General features: G+C 41.5%; 1 protein-coding gene across 1 annotated transcript in view; it reads left to right on the forward strand.

Moving 5' to 3' along the window:
* eif3ea (eukaryotic translation initiation factor 3, subunit E, a) overlaps nucleotides 1-23,840 on the forward strand; it is a 29,549-nt gene extending 5,709 nt beyond the window's left edge. The window contains exons 6-13 of the mRNA XM_062422839.1: nucleotides 5,709-5,834; nucleotides 6,166-6,290; nucleotides 9,230-9,356; nucleotides 10,049-10,150; nucleotides 16,078-16,187; nucleotides 21,748-21,850; nucleotides 22,337-22,471; nucleotides 23,661-23,840. Of these exons, the coding sequence (XP_062278823.1) occupies nucleotides 5,709-5,834; nucleotides 6,166-6,290; nucleotides 9,230-9,356; nucleotides 10,049-10,150; nucleotides 16,078-16,187; nucleotides 21,748-21,850; nucleotides 22,337-22,471; nucleotides 23,661-23,696 (864 nt within the window). The 3' untranslated portion in view covers nucleotides 23,697-23,840. The remainder of the gene's footprint in view (nucleotides 1-5,708; nucleotides 5,835-6,165; nucleotides 6,291-9,229; nucleotides 9,357-10,048; nucleotides 10,151-16,077; nucleotides 16,188-21,747; nucleotides 21,851-22,336; nucleotides 22,472-23,660) is intronic.
* The last annotated feature ends 4,122 nt before the right edge of the window (nucleotides 23,841-27,962 follow it).

Genomic DNA, 27,962 nt, shown 5'->3' on the forward strand with positions numbered 1-27,962 from the left:
TTGATTTTGGAGTGTCAAATGAGGAGCCGGTGACCAAAGCTGTTTTTTTTCTGTCGCCGAAAAGGAGACGCGAATGAGACAGAGCGCGCCAATGAGCTGAGAGTGCCAGCGAGTGTTAGACAGTGCGGCAGTAGAGAGAATGAGAGAAATTGGTGGTTATGTTCAAAAGCACAAATAAACGACCATTAAACGCCAAACAGATGGTTTACTGTCAAAACAGATGCTCTTAGTTTCATTTTCCTCCTCTTTTCATTTATTCAGGACATCCAAATAATGTAGCCGTTAATACAAAGAACAACAGGATGAATCTGTGTTGGCGTTTCAAATCTGACGCCTGCCGAGCATCATAGAAGCATCATGTGACGCGCATCAGTTATGGCTTACAGTGCGTTTGGGCCTTAAGGGATATCCTCTCTCTTTCTGTCTGAATCTGAAATGATGAGCTGTAGGACAAAAAACACCCTTGAAACAATTTAGTTTGATTGAATAATTTTCAAGGCAGAAGTTTTTAAGGATCAGATAATGAAGTAAATAAAGTGTGTTTTGCAGTGGAGCATAATTACAGTTCACAGAGAGTCCAGGCAGTATTCTTGTGAGTACATATGCACACTCCTTATTTCCTCTATAAACAAAGAGACTTGTTGTCTGGGTTCTGGCATTTGTGGTTTCTCTCCCTTTGCCCTCAGAAATAGTGAAAGACAAACTAGGCAGTGAATGGGCGAGGTGCAGCTGGACCGCAACAACTGCTGTCTCAAAAGATTTAAGAGCCTTTTAGTAGCCCTGGTCACAGTTTGAGTCACTCTGGAGTTTTGGTCACATTAGATGACTAAATTATGGTATGGAAAGCTGATGTTTTAATTGTCTGAGAAGTACTAGGGATCATTGGTACCCCATTAAATCTTGGCATTAAAACGCAATATGTATCCGGATAAGGGAAAGCACATGTTTAATGCAAGGTGTAAAAGCACTCAAAGCAGAGTGATTGGAATGTGATCGTATCAGCCAGACGACATTTGGAAGTGGTCCGGCTGGCGTTGCGATCGGACCTCAGCCAGGTGTAAATGCAATTTGTGCAGCGTGACCGCATTCAGTAAAGAAAAATAAAAAATCAGCCCCAGAAGTTCAAAGGTCACCTAGCTTCGGCTCTTTCTGCCAGGTAAAGAAAAGCCCAGCAAAAGCTACAAGTACTATCGTTAGCTAGAAATATTTCCTCGTATGACGTGGTGCAGAAATGAATGGCAGCACTTTACTTGACCTGGGATGTGCCGTGTTTAATGACAAGTCTTCCAGTTCCACCTGCTAATTTACATATTGACATACGATCACAATGCGGGCACAGCTGAGAAAACACGAACATATAAATGTAATCGGTATGTTTAGAGTAGTAGATGTGTAAAGAAATAACTTCACACTAGACATTTGTAGATCCCGTGGCTTCATATCAGTCAATATGAAGTGTGTGCGTTCCTGCAGACTCAGCATCATTGAAAACTTGTCCAATGACAAGTCACCATGTATTTCAGTGTGGAGTGAACTGGAAGAAAGAGTGTCTGTGCAGCACCTAATATTAAATAAAGCACATTTTGCACAATTGAGGAGAGAAATAAAGTACCTGGATCTTTCACACATGTACTATCACAACCACAAAGTAGTGTACTGTGAAGCTGCAGACTCGTGCAAACTACACAGCAACTATGAGACCTGTATCCAAGGTGATTCCATCATTAGCTGTACAAGCAGCAGCATCACCCGGGTGGTGTCAGTTACATACTCTAAAGCTGCCTTCAAGGTCACATAAAGGGCGTCTCCGAGCTTGTAGCTACCCCCATGTTAACATACGTTATTGATCCATTTCGAATACAACCTATTTTACATGGAAATGTAGCTTTTGGTGTTACCTTGCATCAAGTGTTAGTAAGTTCAGCTCAACCGAGTGTCCTATAATGACCAGTGGAACCAGGCTGCATAGTCAGTGGTTTCCAAGTGTCACTCACTTGTCCTCTCGCTTTTGTTTGTCTTTGGTTCAGCATTCAGTTTTGTGGTAAAGCGAGGCCCCGTGCCAAAGCCAGCCTCGAAAGAATGGGCAAGAATAAGATCAACATTTTGTCTATTCATTAGAGTGAAAAACATTAAGACCATCTTTTCCTCCTCTAATTGGCATTTGATACTGCGCTGCCTCTTGTCTTTGGGATGTCAGTGACTCGAGCTAGTCATGCACATTCTTGGCAGTGGCAGTGAAAAACTTGGCAGTGTCCGTGAACAATGATGAACCGTCTTCACTACAAACAAACCAACGTCTTACCCAAAAGATCTGATCTGCTCAAATCTGGAGAAGGAAGATTTACAACTGAGACAAGTTGATGGGTAATTCACCCAAGCTTTCCACTTCTACTCCCCCCACCCCCCCAACAAACTAAAAATGCATAAAAGAAAAGTCTTCAGAAGCTTGCAACGGATATGTCCCACTATTCCAGCAGCAGTTGTTTATGGCTTTGCAGCTCAGTCTAAATAAACCAAAATTGCTCTAATTGAGGTATGTTGTTCGAAGTCCAGCATTGATTTGATGTTTTTACCCGTCAAATTGTTAAACCTCTCATTTTAAGTTGCAGCCAGATCAGACTCTGTAACTGGATATCTGTTGCTTTCTCTTGACAATGCAAGAGGCTTTTTAGAAGAAGAGGGGCGGAAAGGTAGAAATGGATTTCATTAGCAAGAGTCTGTATTGCCCCCCCCCCTTCTCTTTTCTGTGTTTTGTGGACCTCCCATCCTCACAGGCCCCTTGTCTGTCTCTGTCTGTCCCGTATGGGAGAGGTGAGGCTCCATAAAGTCATTTAACGTGGGAAACCCAGTCAGTTAAACGAAGGAAGCCAGCCTTGCAAAATCCATGCCTCAGGTCTTGTTACAGTGTGGCCTCGCCCGAAAAGAGCAACTTATTCATATCATCACTTAATGCAGGGATTGAATGTTAAGAATAAAGATTGAGTATCCCGGCGGATCCCCAGCACAGTCAATTTATTGTTGCTGGTCAGTCAGTGAAAATGTGCCCATTTCACAAACCAATGGAAACTTAAGGTAACTGCTGGAAAAACCCAGGTATTGAAACTTTTCTAGCGTGGCCACTAGTGAAAGCCAGACACTGTGTGTGTGTGTGTATGTGTGTGTAGAAAGCTGCCATAATGACCTGGAGGTCAGCCAAACGTAGCAGGCAGGGACTTCCAAGAGAGGGAAAAAATAACAAACAAAACAAAACACTTGAACAGATGAAACGCTGACCTTCATGCTGGCAACGTAGCCACTTTTTTTTTCTTGCGCTGTTACAATGCAGATCTTTCTTGTGACTTATACGCTTTAAAAAAAAAAGTCATTCACAATGGACCTAAGTTGTGCTCTGTGACCAAAGAAACTCTGCTGCCCTGACTGGATGAATGGATAGAGCAGGAGAGTTTCTAAATATTTTCCTCTTACCTGCCATCACCTCATATTATCAGAGTGTATCTGGTCTCTGAAATTTAAAAAAAACAACAACAACCTTTATATCTGAATAATCTTACCAATCTGTGTGGTTCTAGCGGAAACCTGTTCTTTTTTTAGGGTTTCCTCCACTGGTACATCTGTAGTGTCTCACAGTCCACTTCAGCAGCTGTCGGACGGTGTACGGGGGCGTGTGGTTAGCATCTAGGTTTCTCTGGCCGCTCAACAGACACCCACCCTGACTTCCTGCTTGACTCATGTCACAGCGTCTGGCGTTCGGTGTTATCATCAGCGTCCGGGGCTCAGAGTTTCCCATGAGCCTTAGGGTGTAGTCCACAGTGTCCACTCCAGAAGTGATTGCCCTGCTGAGGTTCAGAGGCATTCTCAACCTGTGTTTCATTACCTTGCTTCTTTTTTTTTGTTTGTTTTAGCCCGTTCTGGAAATCAGAAACAGTAGCCTGCAACATTTTCAAAGTGATTATCTTCACTAAGATGTGACTTGTTAGCGTCAGCTCATATTTCAGCCTAATTACCCCGCGATAACGACAGTTATCCGGAGTTGCTTTAAGTAATGGTTGGAGATGATTTTAATTATATGAAATTTAGTGCAAAAAAAAGTTTAAATATACTTTTTTTTTAAGTTTAAGTTAATTGCTTGACGACCAAGCAAGCACATATTTAATCTAATTTTTCATTGTTTTATAGTCTCATCACTAAGGCTGCAACACTTTAGTTATTTAAATTATTGATTCATGTTTCCTTTTTTTATATACAGATGATAATTTGATTGATTTTAATAAAATAAACAAACTGAATTATTACAAATGCCCATTACAAGGCACCAGATCCCAAAACTGATATGAAACAGCCTGATTTGTCATGACGCTGTAATGTTTTATGAGCTCATAAACACAGAGGAATGTAATGGAATGAAGGAGAAGAAAAAGAATCTTTGAGTTTGAGGAGCTGTAATCGGCAAATGTGATATTTTTTTTCTCAGTGACAAACACTCTTGCCTTCTGCATCATCCTAAATTAGATTTTCGAAATAATGTTAGACAAAGATGACTTTATTCAGCTCTGGATGTTTTTGGATTTACCCTCTATCTGTCCTCATAGAGTGGCTGTGGGGGGATATTTCATCTCAATAAAACAGTAAATGTGTTTGCACGCATTATGATAAATTGAGTTTCACTGTACCCTGGATGCTATATTTCCCACCACTCATATGAACAGATTTGTTTTGAAGTGGTATGTACAACACGTTGCATTCATCACTTTTACTATTGAAGTTTTTTTTCTCTCTCTTTTATGACAAGTTTGAGTAGTTTAGTGAATTTGACTTGGAACAAGCTCACAGGAAAAAAAGAGAAATGTAGAATAAGAATACATGAAACCAGGAGACACATTATCTCCTGTGACCCCTGCATGATGTCTGCCCCACCCATCTGATTGAGCTGTTATTTTTAAAGGCAGGTGATGTAGTTCATTTTTCACTTAATTACAGTTAATGACACAATTGTGGCTTTTTCAGGTGTGGATAGAAGGTGTAACGAAATATTTGCATAGTATTTTTTTTGTTGGTGATACGCATCTGAGTGTACAATCTCACAGTTTACGGCAGTTTTCATCCTGATGATGATGGATTTGGCCATTACTGTGGCACAGTACAGTGATGTTAGAGATATACTTTGGCCTTGTGATCCTGTCCCAGCACCCACCTGAACTCTGCACCCGCTCCAGGAACTAAAACAATCAGGATATCTCAGCCAAGAGAATGTTCTAGTTGTAACAAATTGTTCAGACAGTGTAGCGACACACATGGTCCAAATATGGCTTTACTTAATGTGGTAATCTGAAAGTATTAAACTGTATGGTCAACTGCAATGCAGTGGTTGTAGTATCTAGAAGTGCAGCAAATTTGGTTTTATAAAAAGCTAAACAGTCTTTCATGATCCATTTCTCTTTTTCTGTCAAGCTCAATTCCCTTAGGATGACATAATTTAATTCATTTATCCAATATCAATAAGAGAAGTGACTGCACTGTGCAACACTGCCACTGAAGCCAGGCAAGTAGCAGCAAGCTCAGTCTCACTGTGTACAAATGCAGATGTTATTGAGCAGTCTGCCACAAACCTGTATAAGAAGACTCCTAATCAGTATTTGTTCTGTCAAGTGGAAAAACTATATATTTGTATTTGTATTTGAATAAATGTATCATTGTGTCTGTTTTTCAAGGTGCCATCTACAGACAGGAACGCCTTGAACTCTCTGTGGGGCAAGCTGGCCTCTGAGATTCTGATGCAGAACTGGGAGGCAGCCATGGAAGACCTGACCCGCCTGAGGGAGACTATCGATAACAACGTAAAATGCCCCACTTCTCAGAATTTGATACCTCATTTAGATTCCCTTACATAGACTCTCATATTGACATTTCACTTTGAGTACAGCTTTTTGCCGAGGCATTTTATTCCTCACCCACACACACTCATCGGACTACTTAAGAACTCAGATTTGCGTATAAAGCGGTTGACTGTACTTGATTGATGGACATTTAGGAGGCAGGGACGTCTCATTGGAGAATAGGAGCACTTGTTTCTACAGTAACTGTCTGAAAACGAATGTATGATTTTTAATATGTCTTTTATGTCTCTTCTGGGCTTCTCTCTTGGATTTCCATCTTGGTCCTTTCTAGTCTGTGAGCTCCCCTCTCCAGTCTCTCCAGCAGAGGACATGGTTGATTCACTGGTCTCTCTTTGTCTTCTTCAACCACCCCAAGGGCAGAGACAATATCATTGAGCTCTTTTTGTATCAGCCACAGTAAGTACCATTTATAATAACATATATAGATTTTGCTTTTGTTTTAACCCGTTCTTATACACCCAGAAAATCAAACTTTCGAGAGACTAGCTTGATGTAATTGGAAAGATGATATCGATTTTCACAAAGCAGGGTCAATAGAAAGATGGATTTTTGTCGATTGATTGGGTCTATTGAGCCATTATAGTACACTGATACAGGCTTATAGTGGTTCATTGAATGTATTGGTAGATACTACTAAAAGCAGCTACATTGTATACCTCTAAAAGACTATAGCAACGCTGAGTCTACTTATATTTCATCTTTTTTTAAATAAACCCCCAAAGTCTAAAATTAAGTCTTCAGCATTGCACATTTTATCGTAACTCCAAACTAATTATTGACCCTAAAGGGATTTGGAGAAAAGGTCGGTCATTTGATTTAGAGGAAAGCCATTTGCGTTAATAACACATTTTTGGGTGGTGGGCTTCTTCATGAACCCTGCTGGTATTTTTAAAGTGGTTTCAGAAGTGTGTGTTTTCGTGTGGTCTGTTTACTCTCCAAGTCGAGAACGAGGCCATGTGTATCGCAGATCGGAAACTTTATACACTGTGTTAAAATTTGCACACCACCTATTTTGATGTTTTTGCTCCTTCCCCCCTGTTCTGATTGCTGGCTTGTGTAATTGTACAGATGATTGGGCTCCACAGACAGTATGACAGGCGACCACAACACAGCACACTCAAATGTCTGGTTCCCTGAATTTTACTCAGTTTTTAATTTTATTGTGGATGATTAAGGAGGCCTGCCCAATAATTACTCATGAAAAGCTCACCCAACCATCTGTGTGGACAAACTGAGGTAGTTTTGTGTGCTTTGCAGTTTCACAGTCTAGAAACCTCATGTTTTCCCCACTGAGGCTTGGCTTGGCTCTTGTTTCCCATCTCTTGACCAGTACTTCCTTTGGCTGAAGTCAATGACCAGTGGTTGGCCTTCAGCTCCACATTTGACCTCCCTTACCCCTGCAGTCAGCACAAGTTGGCTAAGGGCTTGTTTGTGTACTATTGACAGACTGCTCTAACGTCAAGGGAAATAATGCAGTTCATAAGTATGATGCAGGTGCAAATGCAGCAAATAGTACTGTAGTAATACTTTCTCCAGAACTACTTGAGTGTCTGTGGGTTAGGGTTAATCGTTCAACATAATTTTCTTTGCCAGGCGAGCTTTGTGATGAGAGCTTGTTTCTCTGTCCCTCTTCTGTGTTCTCTCATAGCCCCCCTGAACAGAGGAAATTTGAACTCATACTGATTTCTTGGCTACATGCCTCAGTAGCATCTTCAACAAACCAGTGCAGCAATGCTATTGCCTCAAAACTCATCTGAAAAAAATAAATAAAAAGATAAAGTCCCCTAAGTGGGGTAGGGTGAATGCCCCCCAGATATGGTACAGTGACTCATGCAGGATTTCTTGCTATTGGAGCCCCCCCTGGAGAGTGAGTAGGTGTAAGTTAATCAGGAACACAGCACGGAGCGTTGCGGTCTTCCATGGGAGTCAGGCAACTACAAAGGGAAGGAGGGATAGAGAGCTCTCCTAAAACCAGGCTGACGATGGCTTTGCCAAGCAGCCCACTGCTGTTTTTAGACTCAACATCACAACTGCCACAGGTCCCCTGACCCTTTAATTGTTCCAGATAATTAAAGCGTTTTCAGTACTCTTTGTCTGAACACCACGTGGACTTAGCCATAGAAGACCTGAAAGGTGGCCCAGTCCACTCCCTCATTTCAGATTTAATTTGGTCAATGGGGGGTTGAGTGGAGGGTGAAGTTCAAAGACAGATATGTAGAAACCAATAAGGAAATAGTTAATGTTGATTGATTACTAAAAAGTAGTGTCCCTGTACATTTTTTACACACTGCTGTCTCCAGGGATTGATTGCTCCAGGTGGACTTTACTACTTTACTAAACTTGGTCCTAACTGCTAAGTCATTTAAGACCAGTCTTTAGAATGGACTATATGTCGGTTGCTCCAACCAAACTAAAGCCTAGTCTTAACAATGAGCAGTTTTGGCTATGCACATCCATTTGAATGCCCACACGAATATGGTCGTATGACTATGGCAGCGTCCATTGCTAGGATACATTGTTGGCAATCTTAGCTAATAATTTCTAATTTGTGGCAACGTTATGAAGGATCAAAGAAAGAGAAAAGGCAATTTTGTGGATATTGAGATAAAAAAAAGAATAGAGCTGTACAGCCAACACAAGCAGTCCAACGTAATAACAAATAAGAAGTAGCAGCCAACTTAACAGAGGCCATAAATGATTTTTTCAGACCTGGGCTGCCTTCATTCAGAAAACGATTTACAGAAAAAGTGGAAACACCTCCTGAGCATGGCAAAGATTTAGAATTTACACCTGCTCCTTACTAGTAGTAAGATTTACTCCCAGTCTTAGCAAGAAGGTTTAAGTCGAGATGGTGCAACTGGCTGACTTAGAACAGCAAGTTATGACTGACTTAGCATAAGACCAGGCGTAAGCCCTATTGGTGCAACCGGCCCCAGAGTTGGTGTGGGATTAGAATCAGTCTGTAACAACGTCTTGTCTCTTGTGTTCAGCCCTCAGCCAGTTGACCTATGGTTGAAACATCAGTCCCTGATGGATTGGGTTTCAGCTATTGGGCAGGTCCCTGCTCACTGATCTATATCTTCTTGCCAGGGTTTCCTTTACCTCCTCCCTCTCACAGGACACTAATGAAAGAGGTGGCTTAAAGCTGGGACCCATGTCCAGCAGCGAGGGTCCTGTTAGGACATTTATCTGTTTAGCTGCAAAGGCTTTTTCTTCCTCCTAAATGCCAGGAGCCCAATAAGCAGCCAAAATGTTATATTATGTGTCCTTGTAAAGATCGTGTCTTTGCTTACTTTGGTCTGATGAGTGATTACTTTTATCCCCCCACATTTCAGATACCTCAATGCTATCCAGACTATGTGCCCCCACATCTTGCGTTACCTGACCACAGCGGTCATTACAAACAAGGATGTCCGTAAGCGTCGGCAGGTTCTGAAGGATTTGGTGAAGGTCATTCAGCAGGTAAACCCACTTCACTTTCTTTATATGATGGTGTCTACAAAGTGTACACAGTTGTCAGATCATTGCCGATACTGTACAGGGAGTATATATTAGAGTTTGGGTCCAAGCCTTGAAGCCATTACTTCTGATGAATGGTAGTGAACTGACAGACTGTAGGGTACTGATGCCTTCTCCTCCAATGACAGTAGCTACTTCAGAGGTCTAAGCACAGTCTCGGTGGGTTGTGTGTAATTGTTAAAGCATGTGCTCAGTGCTCTGTGCTCTATGGCCTCAGGTCAGGTTGGGACTTTTCTAAGCATCGTTTGGATGTGTTTTCACTTAAGTCCTTGTAAATTGTTATGTTTATTTAGCTATTGTACCCAGCAGGTGGTAATTATGACCACATAGTCATTATTGTCAGTGACTTGAATCAAACTAAGATTTATCTTTTTTTTTTCTGAATACATAAACTGATATTAGAGATTTCTGTTGGATTGAAAAACAACCTAAAATGCTATTTTAGTAACTGTTGAATCATGTTTACATTTAACTATAATTATGTTTATATGTCTGCTGTATTTGCATCCCAACATAGCTAAACTTTGACTTAATTGCAATAAGTTATAGCACGTAGACATATATATATTTGTGTGTGTGTGTGTGTGTGTATTTAGATACAATAATAATCTATTTTATACTGTTTTGTGTTTCAGGAATCTTACACCTACAAAGATCCAATTACAGAGTTTGTGGAGTGCCTGTATGTGAACTTCGACTTCGACAGTGCTCAGAAGAAACTGAGGGAGTGTGAGTCGGTGAGTATTGCAATCAAGTAACGTCACCAACATTCATTAATCATTTCAACTTTTTTCTACCCAACCTGTAAAAAGGAGTTTTCCCTGGTTTACTGTGCCACTCTGTGACAATAGAGAGGTCTTCTGAGGACCTCTGGTTTGCGGGTCAGACTCCTGAACTTTCACACAGACCATTGTTGTAAACATCTTTAGTAATTATGTGATCTCTGTCTGACCTTCTGCCTGCTCATCAGCTCTGCGTGGGTCCAGTACAGACAGAACAGTGATAGTCTGTGCCTTGTATCATACTCTCAGATATAGAGGTCTTCTCGGACACTATGACTCAGGCTTCAGTCAGATTTTACTATGGCCTGTAATTGACCGATCAGGCTGGTAGTTAACAGTAAAAGCTTTATAAGCACAAGTCTGTGCAGAGGCGTGCAGACATTCGCTTTAAGAGGGAGAGAAGAGATCTGTCATAGGACCGCAATTTAGAACATTTATTTCAATTTTGGTTTGTAATGGATATCTGTAACTGTAGTTCTTGATGTGAGGATAGAATATGAGTAGAGTACTTTAAAAGTCTCCTTTTATGTCTACAAATCAATCAATCATTTGTTCCAACTTGGATCTGAAGGTCCTCCAACTGTTTGTCTTCTCAACCTTTCTCTTTAGTTGTTCATATCTTCCTTCACCGCTCCATCCTTTTATGTCATCAAGCCACATTATGCGTTGTCTTCCCACCACTCGTTTCCTTTCAGTCATCCCTTCCAAAACCACCGCCATCATCACCATATCTCAAAGGCATTTATCCTTCTTTTTGCTCCCTCTGTCAGTGTCCATGTTTCTGATCCAAACAGGTTTAAATTATCTTTTTCTTGACAGTGATCTTGATGTTGCTTCTCAACATTGTTCACAAAAACAATGACACATTTTTTTTTATATTTATGTTTGTTTATGTTAAAATAACGAAACAAAATAAACAAGCTGTGGATTATAACAAAATAGAAATGACAGCAACATTTTTTTGACAGAAAACAAAACAATAACCATCCAATGTTTGAAAGAGCAATGAAGTAAAGAACTTTCCTAGTCCTACCCCTTTTTTCCCTTTTTCTTTTTTTCTCGTCACTTCCAAGCTAAAAAAAGAGAACAAAAACAAAACAAACAAACAAAAACAATCAAACAAAAAAAACCAAACCAAAACAGCCAAGCATTCCAAACAATACGAGTGAATAATGAAACAATAACAAAACAAACAAACAAACAAAAAACAGCACATTCTTCATCTATGACCTTTTTGCCATGACTAAGACGAGACAATGACAAAACAGCACCGTCATTTAAGACTAAATGTAACTATATCAACACACAATACTGCTTATTTAATAAAGATGACACAAAATTTTAGGTTTAAAATAAAAACTATCAAAATGTCTTATTTTAATTGACAAAAAAGAAGAGACAAAATATTATACACTCACAGGAAGCGTAACGTGAGCAGCAGCAGCAGTGACTGCTCCGTCTGTGCGTCTACACTGGAGGTGTTCAGGTGAAGGGTTGAGTGTAAGTCACCCAGGTGTGGAAGCGCTCAGCCTAATACACAATGACTCAAGTTAAATGCATAAAACAGAAGAAATAGACTTTAAGTCACTTTTTACGCATATAGTAAACATATAGTGTGAGTGAAATGTGAGTCATTACACAGGCATGTAGACAGCTGTACAGATTAAAATAACAGGGTATAACGTTACCTTTGCTTATCATGGTTCTTGTTGTTTTAACAAACCATGCCACCTTTTAAGGCCGTATTCAGACCAAATCAGGCTACTTTTAATGTCCTCCCTTTCTCCTAGCAATATCTTTGTCAGGCAGGGTTTTACAGCTCTTATCAGTCTGATCACCGGCTGTGATTGGCCACCACAGAGTGATGTCGGGTTGCGTTTCTCCAAAAGTTGAGTCTGGCTCCACTTGCTTGGCGCAAGCCACTGTGGCCAAACTGTACGACCTCCATTCAAATGAATGCGAGAACTGGCGTTTGCGTTGTATCGCTTGAGTAGCTGGCTAGAAAGCAATATTGTTAATCTTATGTCATTATTAAGTCCTTGAGACACAGCTCATTAGAATATAAAGCAGAAAAGTACAACTCTACAAACTACAGCCTCAAAAATGAGTGATACATAAGTGTAAAAAAAAAATAAAATGATTATAGGTTTGTTTATAAAATCAAGAAATGCAGCGTTTTTGATCCCTGTTTTTATTTTTTCCCCCATGTTGACAAGTCTGCCTCCAGTTTATTGTGCTATCTATTTTAAGATGTTTGTTTGTGTGTGAGATATACAAGGAATGGGTACAATAACAGAGACACAAAGATAGGAATAATATTTTTTGACAAATTATGTGTTGCATTGATGGCATATGGCCAGGAGACCCTGTGAGGGCCCTGTCAGATTCTGGGGATACAATCAGTGGACTGTAATCAGATTTAGAGAGAGAGCAGGTGTCCTAACTAGTGTTGTGCTTCATGTATATTTTGTGTAACCTGATCTTCTAGCTCATTCTTTGCATACACACTGTAATTTGGTATTCCCAGATGACTTGATAATTTGGACTTGCAGAAGAATAAAAGGCTAAACTTTGGGTTATTTGGCCCCTTTTTCATCTTTTGCCTCTTGACGATAAACCTTGAAAATGAAAAACATCTGGCCTGAACAAATGGCTCTTTCCCAAGAGTAAATGTTTATAAATCATGTCAGCAGTTTACTTAGTTCCATTTCGTTCTAAGTTATTTTTAAGTTAATAGAAAGAGGCCTTAACTTCTCAAAATCACCACGTTACAAATGAGGAAGTTATAACTGAACTCATTAGCGCAGATTTGTTTTTACTTAGTTAAACCCCCCCCAAAAAATCAGAAAGAATACACAGCATGTTCTAAGAGAAAATGAGATTTTTCCTGTGCATAGGCCTCCAGGGGCGATCTCCAAATGTGACATATACTATCAACAATATTAGAGCTGTATCCTATTTCAGCTACACACGCCCTCAATCACCGACCTCGTTAAACACTTGCATGCACTTTTTAGGATCTCTCCGTGTTGGTCTTGACCTGGGCTCACAGGGTCCTGTTTACAGAGACTCTACTGTGGTTGAAACAGATGCTCATGCCCAACTCCCTCTCAGGTCAAAGCCCAAGTTATTCCAGGTGCTTTTAACACTGGCTTACCTGTCAGTCTTATCAGAGCATGTCCAGTAGGCACAAAAGCCCTCTATTGACCTTATTCAGTTCACAAGCAGGTCTAGCAAGGTGGGTGGTTCCAAAAATGTTTAACAGCACCTTTAATGCATTACCTGTGATGGTCTGCAAACATTTTCCCAAACTGGTCTCTTTTGAAGTCTGTAATGCCATTTTCCCCCTGCAGAAATTCACACACACCAGCCTATAAAAAAACCTGCATTATTTCAGAAGTAAAAAGAAAAAACCTCACAGACGGTGGAGTGATTGAGGTAAACAGATACCCCATTTGGGACAGGCTCTCGTCCTGATGAGCATTTGTAATGCATCAATTTTGAGCCACTGAGAAGAGTGGCACCCATCTATTTACTGATTGCTGTAATAGCAAGATATGGGTATTGTTTTCAGCTCCCCTGTCTTCAGATCACTGTACTCTTCATAATAGTTTGAGCCAACAGCTTTCAACTGGGGAGTTTAGCTCGGTTTAAATTGTCCTGTTCAGGCTTTTTTTTTTTTTTTTCTTTCCCACTCCACCCAAATCTGGAATCACTGTCAGATGTTAGATGCTTGCACGTCAAAGGATGAAAAGTATAGGCCCACCTATAGTCAGGCCCTCAGATTGCGCATAAAAGGGCTCTTCAGGCTCCTTTCAGAATTTGTTTAAGCTTTGTGGTCTGAATCCCAGATGACAGTAATTAGGGAACTTAACTGTTCAAAGTTTATCAGCCTTAGATAAGCGTTGTCATAGTTGAAATGTGCGTCGCCTGATAGCGTCATGTAGTTGGGATTTATTTAAGCAGAACTCTGGGCCGATAGCAACTTTCTAAGCTTAAGCAAACAAAGGGCCTGTAATTCTTCGAACTTTTGAAGATGGAGGTCTGTGATGTGAAATGGCTCTTACTGGAGAGTTGGAATGCAGCAAGCACTGAGAAATGTGAGCATTTCGCACTGCGGTAAGTCCGGGGGCCATAGCTGGGTCACGAACATTTACAGTAGATTGAGTAGATGAGTCGGCCATCTGCAGTAGTGTCAAAGAGTCCAAGCTAGACTGTATTTCTTAGCGTAACAAGGCGCAGGTGATGGTGTATGTGGACGGCTGAAAAGACGTGCTCTCATCTGTGAGTTTATTTGGACTGGTGGTGGATTGGTTGGACGGCTGTAGCTGTGAAATCTGGCGGTCCTGCACAGGAGAGCTGACACCGAAGCACCAGAGCAGACGAAGAGTGATACATCACAGCCTGTGGTCATCTCTGTGGTTGGCTCTGTTCTTACTTTATTGTCTCATGTGGTGGCTGCAGAATTCAAAGATTTGTGGTTGAAATGAAGCACCTTGCATGGCCTGGGATTTATGACTTACAGAGGAAACTTTCACTTTGAAACTTTAAGGCAAAATAAAACTTCGGATAACTGAAATGTAGCCAGTTTCATCTTCTCGACTTTTCTCTTGACTCTATTCAATTTGATTATTTTCTCTTTTGTTATGATAGGAATTTGGTTTCAGTGAACACATTTTTTTTCTTTAATTGAATACGACATGAAACAGATTGAAACTTGTAATGCTGCACTCATGACTTTCCATTGCTATTCAATCTGAATGTCCCTGCTTGATTGACCTAATGAGTCTAAGAAAAGCTCAGACTTCTGTTAGTATCGAACAGTTTTTCTTCACTTGAACCTAACATTGTTTTAATAGAATTTGGTCGCTAACCACGTCCGACAAAAATACATCTTTGCATAGTATATACTAGGGATGGGCATTTGAATACATTTTCTTGATCGATCATCTGGAAAATTAACGATCAATTATCGATTAATCATTATTTTTTATCTTAAATGCCATGACACGGGACACTTGTAAAAGCAACTAAGCCCGAAGCTCTGAGCCAAACCTCTTCACATATCAATCAATACAGTGCTCTTAAACACAATAGAGCCTATTTTAGAAACACTTCCAAAAAAACAATCAAATCTAATAACAACTTAATCAAAAAACAGAATATTACTCCGGACTGACAGTTTTTGACAAAATATAAAGTTAAAGGACTCCAAAATGCACCCAGCCAAGCCGAGAGAGAAAGAGGAGTGAGTGAGATAGATAGTGTTACTTCACAATTATGCTTATTTAACTAGAGCCTCGTAAAACAACAAGAGTAACTCGCCTAAATGCTGCTGTGGTGGTGACTGTCCACTCCTAACAACTAACCTGTTGATTAGCATGTTAGCATTTTAGCATGCTCAGGGATCAGTGAGCGCAGCCTGGTGACAGTCAGTCCAGCAGCTGAAACGCTCTGACGGGACCGAAGTAGCCGGGATGCAGAGGCATCGTCGCGCTATCCTGGGTAGCCTGGCCAAGGTGCAGGGTTTACAATGAACTCTGTCATTTTTAGTTTGAAAAGGTCCCACGCCAAACTTCGCCTTGACCTCCTCATGTTTATGTTTGATATCTACAGCAGCTCGTGGGTAGCTGAGCCATTTTGTCTGTCAAATTTTGCCCCCCGTTGGTAAGATGTCTCATTGCTGCCACATAGTGAAATTCATTGCATTGCTTCAAGTCTCTCACTACGCAACACAACTTCTATTTGAAACCAGTGTTTGATCGATAACAATTTCATGTGATCGACAACATTTTTAACAATCAATTATCGATCATCGATTAATCATGCCCATCTCTAGTTTATACACTGCTCTAATGTCTAATGTGCTTTCTTTCTTTTAGGTTCTTGTGAATGACTTCTTCCTGGTTGCTTGCTTGGAAGACTTCATTGAGAACGCCCGCCTTTTCATCTTTGAGACCTTCTGCAGGATTCACCAGTGCATTAGCATCAGGTTAGTCACCAAATAAAGTTCAAAAGACATGAAACCAATGTTGTGAGCTTCTCATTGGTGCTGTCATACGAAGACACCACAGATACTTTCATATCTTGACCACCTTGCACAGGAGAATCCAAACAGACATCCCGAAAGACTAACAGGAAGTAATATGCTATCTCTAGACCTTCAGTAAGCAGGAAGTAAGAACATGGGCTTTGTGATTAGTGGAGTGTGTGTGTCCCGTCGTCCCCCCCCCCCCCCCCCCCCCCCCACAGATAAGTGTTTATTGCCTCTTCCTCACAGAGCCATGTTGACCCTACACATCTAAAAGGATTAAGCATTGTGAGCTTTAACTGCTTCCAGGTCTCCGCAGGTTTTGTTATTCACTAAACTTTTTAAGACCACCTGTTGGAGGCCAAAACCGTGGACGGTTTTCTTCCAGGAAGAGGTCAGGGTTTAGATGGTGTTAGATGTTACCAGCTGCTGTAGCAGACACAGAACATTTCAGCCCCCTTTTTTGGTTTGATTACAAGGAGGTCAGGGGGTTCTGTAGGTCTCTATTGACTCCTCGTTCAAAATCCAGTAGAGTTACATCAAAATAAAATTGACCCTGGATGCTTACCCAAAACCAAAAAAATTGAGTCAGTGCTAATTATAGTGAGCATTCGCGGGGAGAAAAAAAAAGAAAAGATTATAGTAATTGTCTGCAATTAAGAGAGATTATAGGATTTGGCTGCTTCTTAACATCAATTTTAGAGAGTGACAAAGATAAAGACTGAGTGTTCACCCTTCCCAACCATTAATCCTTATCTGTGTAAGGGTGGATTCGTGCTGGTCGCCCTACATGATTTCTGATATTAGGTAATGCGCACATTGCTCTCAAGTTTATCCCGCTTCCCTCATTAATTTACAGTACAATTTTCCCCGTGCTTTCAGAAAGCTTTACTCATAGTACCGCCCCTCAGGTATATAGCGAGTGCCGACAATTTGAAGGAACGTCTGCATTTTGAATACGATCCACGAACACTTGATGCTCAGTGGAAAGAGGGAATGAATTACTTCTGTTGACACGAAAATGATTGCATTGACTGTTATATAGAGCCGTGGAGGTCTGTAGTCAAGGTTGAACCATGGAACATGATCAGGCCCTGTCGAAATCTCCTGTTGCAGATTGTCTGGAATTGATTAGGAGTCCTGGTTCTTTTTGGCAGACTTGCTGCAATTGGATCCATTTACTTGTTAAGGACCACAAAGGTTAGTGGTAACACTGAAAGAGGAAGTCGAAGGGCGATTTTTCTACTTTTCACCTTTTTCCGACGTCTTCCGCTGTCTTGTTTGTCGCGGTTTGTAAAGCAAGAACGCACATCGGGCAGTCTGAGGGATTTCCGTGTTTATTTTCGTCGGTGTTATGACGATGGACAGAACATATCTATTTTTGACAGACAACCAAATTCCAAGTCATTAGTCCTCTATCCAGAAGCCCTGTGCACCGAAGCGTGGACTCAAATGAATTTGATGGCTGTTTTTAATGAGGACATTTTTACAGCTGTTGGCCATGATGGTTTCACAGATATTTAACTCGCCGTTTGCCCACAGCTTGGGACACAAAAGTAGACCAGAAGTTGGCGTAATTGAGTTATTTTATGCAATAAAGGCTTATGTAAAAAGTACTGTAGGCAGTGAAAATGTGATTCAGCCTGTGCTCATAATTGCATATACACACATCCTTTTGTCTAGACTTTTCAGTGTTCGTGGTGTGTTTCAAATTTAGTTGTGTTTTCCTTGTTTGATTTCCGGAGTTTATTTCGGTCGTCCTTCCGTGAATGTTTCAGTGGCGAGACCCTGCCCTGACCTTTGAGTGCACACTTGTCCTTTGACATTTGAAGTAAACGAACGAAATGTGATAATTTGGGATGGGGTTTTTTCCCCTCCCTTCATCACTAGATTGTATTTTTTACAAAGCAGCTCACTGGTAGTTGGATGGAGTGTTTTGAGTATTTGGATGAAACACTGAAGATCTTTCCACCTCACAATTGAGTCATTTAAAAAAACCACACCATCATTTCTGTTTCCCCGAAAAATCAATTTTACCCCAAGCTGAAAAGCGAAGTTGCTCCAAATGGCGCGGAGTCTCCCAAACACTATCATATGTTAGTGTTTAACAATGCATTCATTTTAGGCTAGGCATGTTAAGGGAAGAGGGGGGTGCTACTTTTGAGAAGGAACCCCTCCATCTTCCTCTCTCCTAACAGAGTTAGACCCCAATGTCTGACCTCTTTCTTTAAGTGTGAGGTCGGTATTGAGATCCACGGGAGCCCCTTAGCCCAAAGTCGAAAAACTCAGGAGCCAGAGTGAGTAAGGGGTCGAAATGAAAGCGATCCCCTCTCCCCTAAGGAAGAGGATCATGATGTAAAATAAAACCAGTCATGGAGGCTGTCTGCTTGGCTTAAGGGCCAAAGGATGTCAATAATGTCAGTTGTTTAGGGTCTGACCCATTCCTCGCTCTCTCTCACACCCCCCCCCCCCAATTTCACTTTCATTTCTTCCCCTCTTTCCTTATTTTTCTCTCTAAGGTCTAAGTAGGGCTAGCTGCTGTAGACCTCTGGGAGACAATGAGATAAAGGAACCCCCTGCTCTGATATACAAATGCCCTTCCTGAGAGGAAAACATTGCCAGACTTTCTTTCATAAATTAGATTAGAGGAGTTTGGTTGGTACAGGCCAAAGTCCCCGGACCCTTCTGGGCATTCTGTGTTCCTGTGTTGCGCTGCACAGACCACGTTTAGAGGGGTTAGAGGTTAGCTTAACTCCCCGGTGAGGAAACCAGATCATGTTTGTTTTGATCATCATATCTGACCTGGACTTGACTGACATGTGCCCCCACTTTACAGAATTGCCAAACAAAACACCCAGTACCCCAGCACAGCAATCACTACATCACACGGAGGAAAATCAGAACCAATAACAAATATCTTTCAAATTTGCCTTTAGATTGCTTGATAGTTTGGTAATAGGTGAGGGTTGTCTCTGAATGTCAGTGAGAATAATGATGTGGTGCCCTTAACATGTTTTAGTTCTTATATTTCATGTAGTAGTGTTGTAGTGTAGTAGACAGGGTAGGATATAGTAACAGAAATTTCCAATACTATAACTCTACAATAAATAATTACCTTCATCAAAGTTAATATTAGTATTTGTTGACTCTGGCAGACAGACCGTTTAAAATTGATAGTAATGGTTGATGCAATAGTTAGAGTTGTGTAAGGTGTCTGCTTACAGGCTGCTCACAATAAACCATATTAGGTCATATTTGGCTGTTATTATGAGCTACAGCTCTTGAACAATGCGCCATTTGCTTTACATTAGCAGCATGTAGGCCTGCAGTCTTAAATGTGGCCTTACTCTGAAAACGTATTTGTGTTAGCTGTGTCACTCTATGATTGCCCAACATGTGTTATCCATCCCAAGCTTAAACTTGAGTCATTAGACAGCTGACACTTTTTTCCGAACTTGTTAGGTCCCCAATAATGATCCATAGCGGCAATTTTGCTGTCAAGCATCATTTTTCCACAGGTTTTGACGACCTGAAGTGTAATCAGCTGTCCGGCAGAGCGAGTGTTAGTTTGTTGGCGTGAGTGACAGGTTGATCAGAGACTCTGTGTCCCCTTTTTTCATCCCTCCTTTGGGCTGCTGAAATACACACGAATCAATCAACCCACAACTGTGTGTGTGTGTTTTTTTTTCTTTTTTTTTTTATCTAATTATCCACCTCTTCCATCACTCTACTGTGGTGAAAGTGTTGAGAGATATGCACTGTCACCAAACCCTATTTTGCTCATTATGCTGAGGTAATGCGTTTTATTTGTTGTTTATGCTCCTAATACCCCATCCAGACACTGACATCATTTCACTTCCCTTCTTTATGTGGTTTTGCCACCATTTAACAAACATTCATGGGTTAGAAAGCGGTAGCTCCCTTTCTTTTTTCTTCTTCTTTTCGAGCCTTGAGGTAAGACGGACATTATCGCAAATCCCAAATAAGATTACTCGCCACCAAAAGAATGTCTTAAAGAAGCGAGACAGTTGAAGTCAGTAATGGTGGTGGTGGGATGTGTGTTTGCAGAGCGATGGCGTGAGAAGTGGTGTGGTCTGGGCAGATTTGAGCTTACTCACTGGTCTGTTTCACTGAAGGAGTCTCTCCAAATGTGATTAATGGAGCAGGAAGTGATCATTAGTGGGGTAAATTGTTTTTTTATAGGCCTTATAACCCCTATTATTTTGTACAAACACACACAGGCTATACACAGTGACAAATTTGTACCTGCAGTATTTGTGCTAGTGAGTTTTCAGGGGTGGGAGGGGTCGGTGTCTTGCTTTTGAGATGAGATGTAGGGTTGCTGTAGTAATTGTGGGCAGTGCTCAGAGGGGTTGGGGGATATTTATTGGGGGCCCTTATATGAAATGTGGAAGGCGTGGAGGGTGGTGGGGGTCAGACAGGAGGAAGGGGACAGGAAACGTGGGGGGGGAGGTCTAGATGGGGGTATCGAGGGGGTCTAGTTATTTTGAAAGCCACAAGGGAAGCCAGCTGCACTGGGGAAAGCTTTTGGATCAAAGAATGCCAGCCACCCCTCATACCTCCCTCCCTCTCTCCGCTGTGACACATCCACGTCTCCAAAGAGCAGCCTGCTCTCCAACCTGGCTTTCATTTAGAGGGGACAGTCGCCAGTCGGACCAGCGTGTCATGACGACCTGTAGCAGCCAGGTGGGGAGGGAGTGTGTGAGTGTTTGTGTGTCCTGTATAGAATAATAGGATAAGTAACCACAGAGGCTCACAACAAGGGTTAGTCCCAGCACATCTAATTGAGTTAGCCGTACAAGTCTGTAAATCAAGCGCCCATTAACAGAGGAGCATTACAAGTGTTTTTGAGTGTGTTTCATGTTATGTAGCTGTTGCTTGAAGCACTATATGTTGGCCATTTATTAACTCTGTCAAATGAAAACAGTGACAAGTCATTTGGCACCTAATGTACAGCATTCATCATAATGTAGGGAAATGTTAATACAGAGTTGTTTGGGGCTGTTACAGATTTCATGTGTGCATCAATACTTTCAGACATCAGGCCACTTAAGATTTAAATCACTGTATTTAAAGGACTTATATGACCCAGTTGATTTGTAACACAAGAGAACGATTCAGGTCCCCTTCCTCTCTAAGCAGAGTACACACCGTATGCCTGTAAACACAGCAGTACTCAATCAATAAAAATAAAAAAAGCTTGTGCCTTTTCGTCATTGCTCTGATTTGAATAATGTAGACAATATGGTGGAATATACAGAAGTATCGTTTAATGAATGGTCATGTTTTATATCACAAATCCAGTGCATCAGTGTTTCTGTTCAAATGTTATTGTTAAAGCTGCAGTTGATTATGAGGTCTTCACATACTGTATTACTGGTCTTTTGTCAATGTGTGCATCCTCGGGTATTCCTTTTTCTGAGGAATCTGTCCAAGACCTCGCCGCCCTTCACGTTGCCTTACAACCAGGTTAGAGCCCAGTGTCTGTTTCTCTCCACAGCATGCTGGCAGACAAACTGAACATGACGCCCGAGGAGGCTGAGAGATGGATCGTCAACCTTATCCGCAACGCCAGGCTGGATGCCAAGATAGACTCCAAACTGGTGAGACATTTTGTCTTGTTCCTCAATCACTCAGCTCAGTACTTAACTAATTAATCAAAGTGTTTTAAACTGCCCCTTTTGTAAATTGCGGGTGGTGGTGACAGTCGCAAACCAGTTTTAGGCGCTCCTCCCGTTGTGACTTCATAGGGGTAAAGACGCATTATCCGTGTCCTGATTTTGTAATTGAAGGTTACACTGTAAGGACATTGTAACTATGATATCACACTCTTGTTAGGTCCCCTTCGTGTGGCTCTGTGTCCAACCTGCGTGTTTTGGCATACACGTCACAGCAGTTCTCTGTAATCAGCAAATCATAGCCCAGTCCTTTCACAATGACATAGAATTATCTAGATGGGCCTACAGTAGATGCGAACGGGACCTGGATGCTGTTTGTAGCATGGTGTGTCTGCAAGGCGAAAGCTGATTGGCTTATTGGTTGTTACTCAGATCTCTTGTCCTTTTTTTTTTTTTTGTCTGTATTCAAAGGGCCATGTGGTGATGGGGAACAACGCCATCTCACCTTACCAGCAGGTGATTGAGAAGACCAAGAGCCTCTCATTCCGCAGTCAGTTGTTGACCATGAACATTGAGAAAAAGCAGGCCCACAGCACCAGGAACGAGGTTGGTATAACGCACACAATACCGTACGTAGAAAAATCGCAAACACAAAGCTCCCCACTCGCAGCGCGTCTCCGAAGGCAACCCATCCCACCCTTAACCGATCAGATTGCTAGAAGGTCAACATGAGCTCAGGGCAGTTCAAAGCGTCTCAAATGATCAGCTCAGAAGAACAAGGCTAAAGAATGTTGATGAACAACCATCAACAAAAGCTCTCTTTACACGAAATAAGCCAGTAAGAGCAAGTTTAACAGAGCTAACGCTTTCATCCCTCCATTGCTCTTCAAAGGACTAATGACAAGGTAGATTCCAAACAACCATAAAACGAGGCCTTAGCACAGTGACTCAGCTCAGCAATGTAAATAAGGTGGACCCTTACACTGGCTTTTGGTGAACATTACTCAAAGCCTTGGAGTTCCCTGCACTTAGGACCTGTTGCAGATGTCTGGCTCAGGGTCCAGTCATCCCATTTAAGTGTGTTTTTGATGTTGACCTTGTGCTATTTTTTTAGTGGTATGTAGAGCGAAGTACTACAACTACCCAAAATGTCATAATCACGCACATCACTCTGAAGCGGAGCTCGAAAGACAGGCACGTCTGTCAAAAGCAGATTGATGGGTCGATTCCTCCGCCCTGACACCACCGAGGCCACAGAGTTACAACAGACATGTTAAAAGTTCACCTTTTAACCGCGCAGCTCTCCAGCGACTTATCTTTTGATGTGCTCAATTACCCTCCTCCCTATTGTTTGAATATCAGCAGCAGCACAGCCATAACCCTGTGTTTAAAAGAAGAAAAAAAAGGCAAGGGCAGCCCTCATTAAGGACTTTTTGTAATTAGACAAAAGAGGCTGCAAACAACTCACAGAGCACCATTACATCCTGCTGTCCTCAAGGCTACAAATCACTTACATATAGAGAACATTTACTGCCTGCCATCTGGGCCGGCTGCTTAGGGTCCCTGTCAGCTCTCACAGCCACCCAGCGCTCACCGACGCGAACACACACACACATTACACATTCTAACAAGGGAAAAAACGTCAGTGCTTTAACTGCTTACATATGTATGTAACTTTTTCACATTTCCCCACAACCGACAACAACATGAAAAAAAAGAAAAGGTTTGTTTTGATCGGTCTCACTGATCTGCAAATGGTCTAATTTGATGTTTTCTTCACGCTTTTTCCTTCCAGACACCAGCCTGGGCAGGTCAGGAAGGCGGATTTTAAAACGTCACGAAGAAGATGGAAGGCATCCTACTCACGTTACATCTTTTTTTCCACACTTGTCCCTCAAGGAGCACACAGCTCTCAGTACTGTTTTGCACTTGGTTCAAGTCATCTCCAATTCAATAAAAGTGACCAACAAAACCATTTTCACCCATGATTGCCTTATTTCTGGACATTACAAACGGCGGTTGAGGTTTGAGTGGTCAGACTTTTTTGTATCGGTAATACTTGATGAAGTTTTAATGTGCGCATTGAGTCACCGAGTGGGACAGTTAAGACTGCTGTATGTGATGCAGCTCATGTGTGCGCAGTAATGATGAATGGCTGTTTAGTCTGTTGGTTTTATGGTGTTTTAGTGGCGTGCTTCACCGTGGCAGGCAGTCTCACTGAGTGGGACGTCAGCTGAAGGGGGCAAACAGAGGTGATGTACAGTTACCAGTGGTCACACTCTGCCAGTCATCCTGCCCATCTGACGACATGAGGGAGCCATAAAGAACCATTAGCCAGACGGACACAATCTTTTTAATGTCCCACCCCACCCCACCCCCTCACCCACCCCTGCTTTTTCTCTTGCTTTTGACCTTCTCATAACTCAGTCATCTGCCTCTCCCTCCCATCCCTCCCCTCGTCCTCCTACTTTATCGCAATTGCTCACAAACAGGCTTTCATTCCTTCACATGCCTTTAATTTTCCCTCTATTAAACAGGGATTTTATGTAAAAATACACCTGCTTTACTGGCCTGAATCAAAAAAAAAAAAGTCTGGAGAGTGCAAGAAGTGTCCCGTCACCTGTGTGTACTCTTCAAACACAGATCAAACAGACAGACTACTTAACAGAAGTAAGGCATAGTTTTCAATTGAGTAAGAGACAGAACAGAGCAGTAATAGGTGCTGTCTGTTTCTTATTCTTTTCCCATAAAATGTCAACAGACAAGCTGAGCTGAAAAAAACGAGCGCGTTGGACAATAGCAGTGAAATGAGACAAGCCACTTTTCTAATGGAAGGGTTAGTGGAAGTTAATATCACACTTTTCAAATCAGCCCAAAGAGTTTTCAGCTCTTAAACTGAACCAAGAAGCTACAAGATAAATCATGAGTTTGACCACAGAAAATGTGCAAAACCGTGTCCTTAAAAATCTTTTCGGAGTGAATGAAGCTTTGGCGAGCTGCTTCGGTGTCACTCAGAGCTGTTTTACATGCGTGTGAATTTATGCAGCTAGTCGGGTTCCACGCAGAGTGTGAAGCTGCAGTCGTCTACTGCTCTGTTTTTCTTTCCATTTGTTTTGTTATTACTTATAATAAGTCAGTTCTGGCTTCAAACCGCAGAGTTTCAAGGAGGTAACAGCAACATGTCAGAATGGGGAAGCTCGCTAAATGTGTGTTTGTGTCCATCATGTATTTAGAAATAAAACATTATTTCTTTATTTTTTTTAAAAACTCAAGACTCACAGTAGGTGTTGATTTAAAGCCACTGAATATGTCAACAGACTTAAACTTAAAAATGTAACATTTTTCTTACCATTTGATACTCGTGATTAAATAAGCAACACTTCATGTCAAAAAAAACACAAGCGGCTTTTAAAGGAGCATGCCACAATCTCATATATTTGAATTCATGACCCCTCAGGGCCGAGTTTTTATGGACGTTTTGACACTATTTTTCCGTTTTGAAAACTCATTGTAGCTGCCGTGAATCCAGCCTGACTACAGCTGCTGTTCTCTGAAGAAGCAGAAACAAACTTTCCACAGTCGTTCAGGCCTAGTTTCATATCCAAAATTTCAATTTTGGATGGTGCGTTACTGTAATAACTTATGATTTATAATTACATTCAGGATTGTCAACAATGGATACAGCAGTTGACAAAACAATCTCACCTCAAGGGCCATTTAGTGGCTTTTCTGGAGTTTTCAATCATCTCACTTGACCTTCATCAACAAATGGAGTTTTCCAGTCATCACTTGTTTTTCCTGAGCACTTTCCGAACTTAAAAACCGCGTTAGCCTGTAAATTGAGGTCTAAAGTTCATTTTTTACCTTGTAAACAGCAGTTGACACACACATCTCTCCTCAAGGTCCATGGGGTGGCTGCTTTGAAGCTTTCCACCATATTGCATGATCTTCATCATCCGCTTGAGTTTTCCAGTTGTCAGTTGTTTTTCCTGAACTTTTTCAGGACTTAAAATCCATATCAGCTTGTAAATTTTCAATCTCTCTAACTTTCAATCGTAACCCTGTAAATAGCAGTTGATATAATCTCTGCTCAAGATTCATTGGATTCATTCTGGAGCTTTTGGACATATCACATGATCTTCATCAGCAGATGGAGTCTGACCAGTTGTCATTAGATATTAGATGTTCAGAATCCCATTTTTTCCTCCCAATTTCATGAAAATCTGAAGCTTCATCTGCTGAGGAAGATAATGGGCTATTATCAAAAGCTCCAGAACAGCTACTAAATGGACCTGGGGGTGTCAAGTTAGGTCAGTTTCATTTACAGTAGACCAGAATGTGCCTCCAGGGGCTTTTTTACAATCTGGACAGCATACGACACGCTTTGTCTTTAAACCTCTCGAGTGGGATAAGGAACACTCCTAAAACAAATCTATTTTAACGGGACAAAACAAAGCTTGTCAACTTGTCAGCTACGTTTACGGCAACTATAAATTGTGTTTTCACATATGGACTGTAATGTTTCCACTTTGTTTATTAAAGTCATGCTCCATTATTTCTGGATTTTGAAGTTTGCCTCTTGCCATTTGGAAGCACAAACACGGAAAGGGAAAGTCGCTAAGTATAACTTGAACTTTCTCAGCTCGCCTCACTCATCCTCTCCTTGACATTTTCTGACTTCGATGACCAGTCTGGTCCGGATCTTTTTTCTTTTCTTTTCTTTTTTTCTTTCTTCTTTTTTTTAAGTAAAGTGTGACAACAACCCACGCCGAAGACCATCCAGTCTGGATCTCTGATGAAGAGAGTACACAGCGGCTCCCCTCATTGCTGTTATGGCATTGAGGGCTCGGAGCCAGACCATCCAAATGCTGACGTCACCTCCACTTCTGTGCACTGCAACGAGGAGGGAAGGAGGGAGGGTAGAAGGATAAAGTGATTGGTTTACCGGCCCCCTTCTCCATGACACATCATGAAAATAAAAGTGCCGGAGGCCTAAATTATCACATTCACCTTAACTCTGCACTCTCAGATGTTGTTTTAGAGAGGAATCCAAACCAGCAGCACGGCCTGCGGCTAACAGCCCTCCTCACCACAATGTCTGTCACTGCTCTTTGGATAAATAAATAAACAAAGTCAGGACAAAGGTCACTACAGGTTTTGGCATGGAAACAACTATGATTCCTTTTTTTTTTCTTTTCTTTTAGTGAGATATATTGTTAGAGGTCCCCCCCCCCCCCCCCTCACAGATTTTTTTCAATCAGTTCCAGTGATGAAATGGAAACTTGCTTGTGTGTGTGTGTGTGTGTGTGTGTGTGTGTGTGTGTGTGTTTCTCTGCCTGAGGCTAGAAATCTTCTATGGTTTCTCTGGTGTTTTAAGTACGGATCAGTGTAAAACCAGCGTGTAAATGAATTTTTTGTAATGTTAAGATGAAACAGCGTGTGTGAGATCTCTGTGACAATTTTATTATCCAAGGCTAAAAATAGATTTTACTTCCAACTCAAGGAAGATGTTACACCTCTTGACAAATATGCATGACTTGTATATGTTTGTTTTTAATTCATGAAAGCTTGTGTTTTTGTCCTGACTTCACACTGATGAAGAATTCCTCACATGGACAACATTCTGTAGCTCTCACATGAAAATAATTTCTTGAAATACATAAAAGATTAAGTGCCACACCTAGTGGCTGAAGGGGGTAGAGCATTCACAACTCTTTCCAATTAGGATGTGGAGCAGCTGCTGGAGGTGATAAAATACTATCATGGAGCGTTTTTTCTTTTTTTTCTTTACATCACTCCACCCTGACTCCTTTACCTGTGTCAGCTTGAATGCAATGTCACTACCTCCCCTTCCCTTAACACTGCTGTCACATTTCAGCTCTCATCCTTAACTATTCCCTGCAACGAGCTGCAGAGTTGACCAGCAGCCAACGTTTGAATGTCACAGAATGCCACATACACACACACACACACAAACAAGGTAAGTTTCTTGTGACGGGACCAACTCAAGATTGTCTCCACTTGATGAGGTCTCATGGGTCAGCGTGAAAGGCCCGAGCCTAGGAAAACACTGAGATTACTAGTGAATGATTTATTC

Source organism: Scomber scombrus, chromosome 7 (assembly GCF_963691925.1).
Source record: "Scomber scombrus chromosome 7, fScoSco1.1, whole genome shotgun sequence".
NCBI classification, from domain to species: Eukaryota; Metazoa; Chordata; class Actinopteri; order Scombriformes; family Scombridae; genus Scomber; species Scomber scombrus.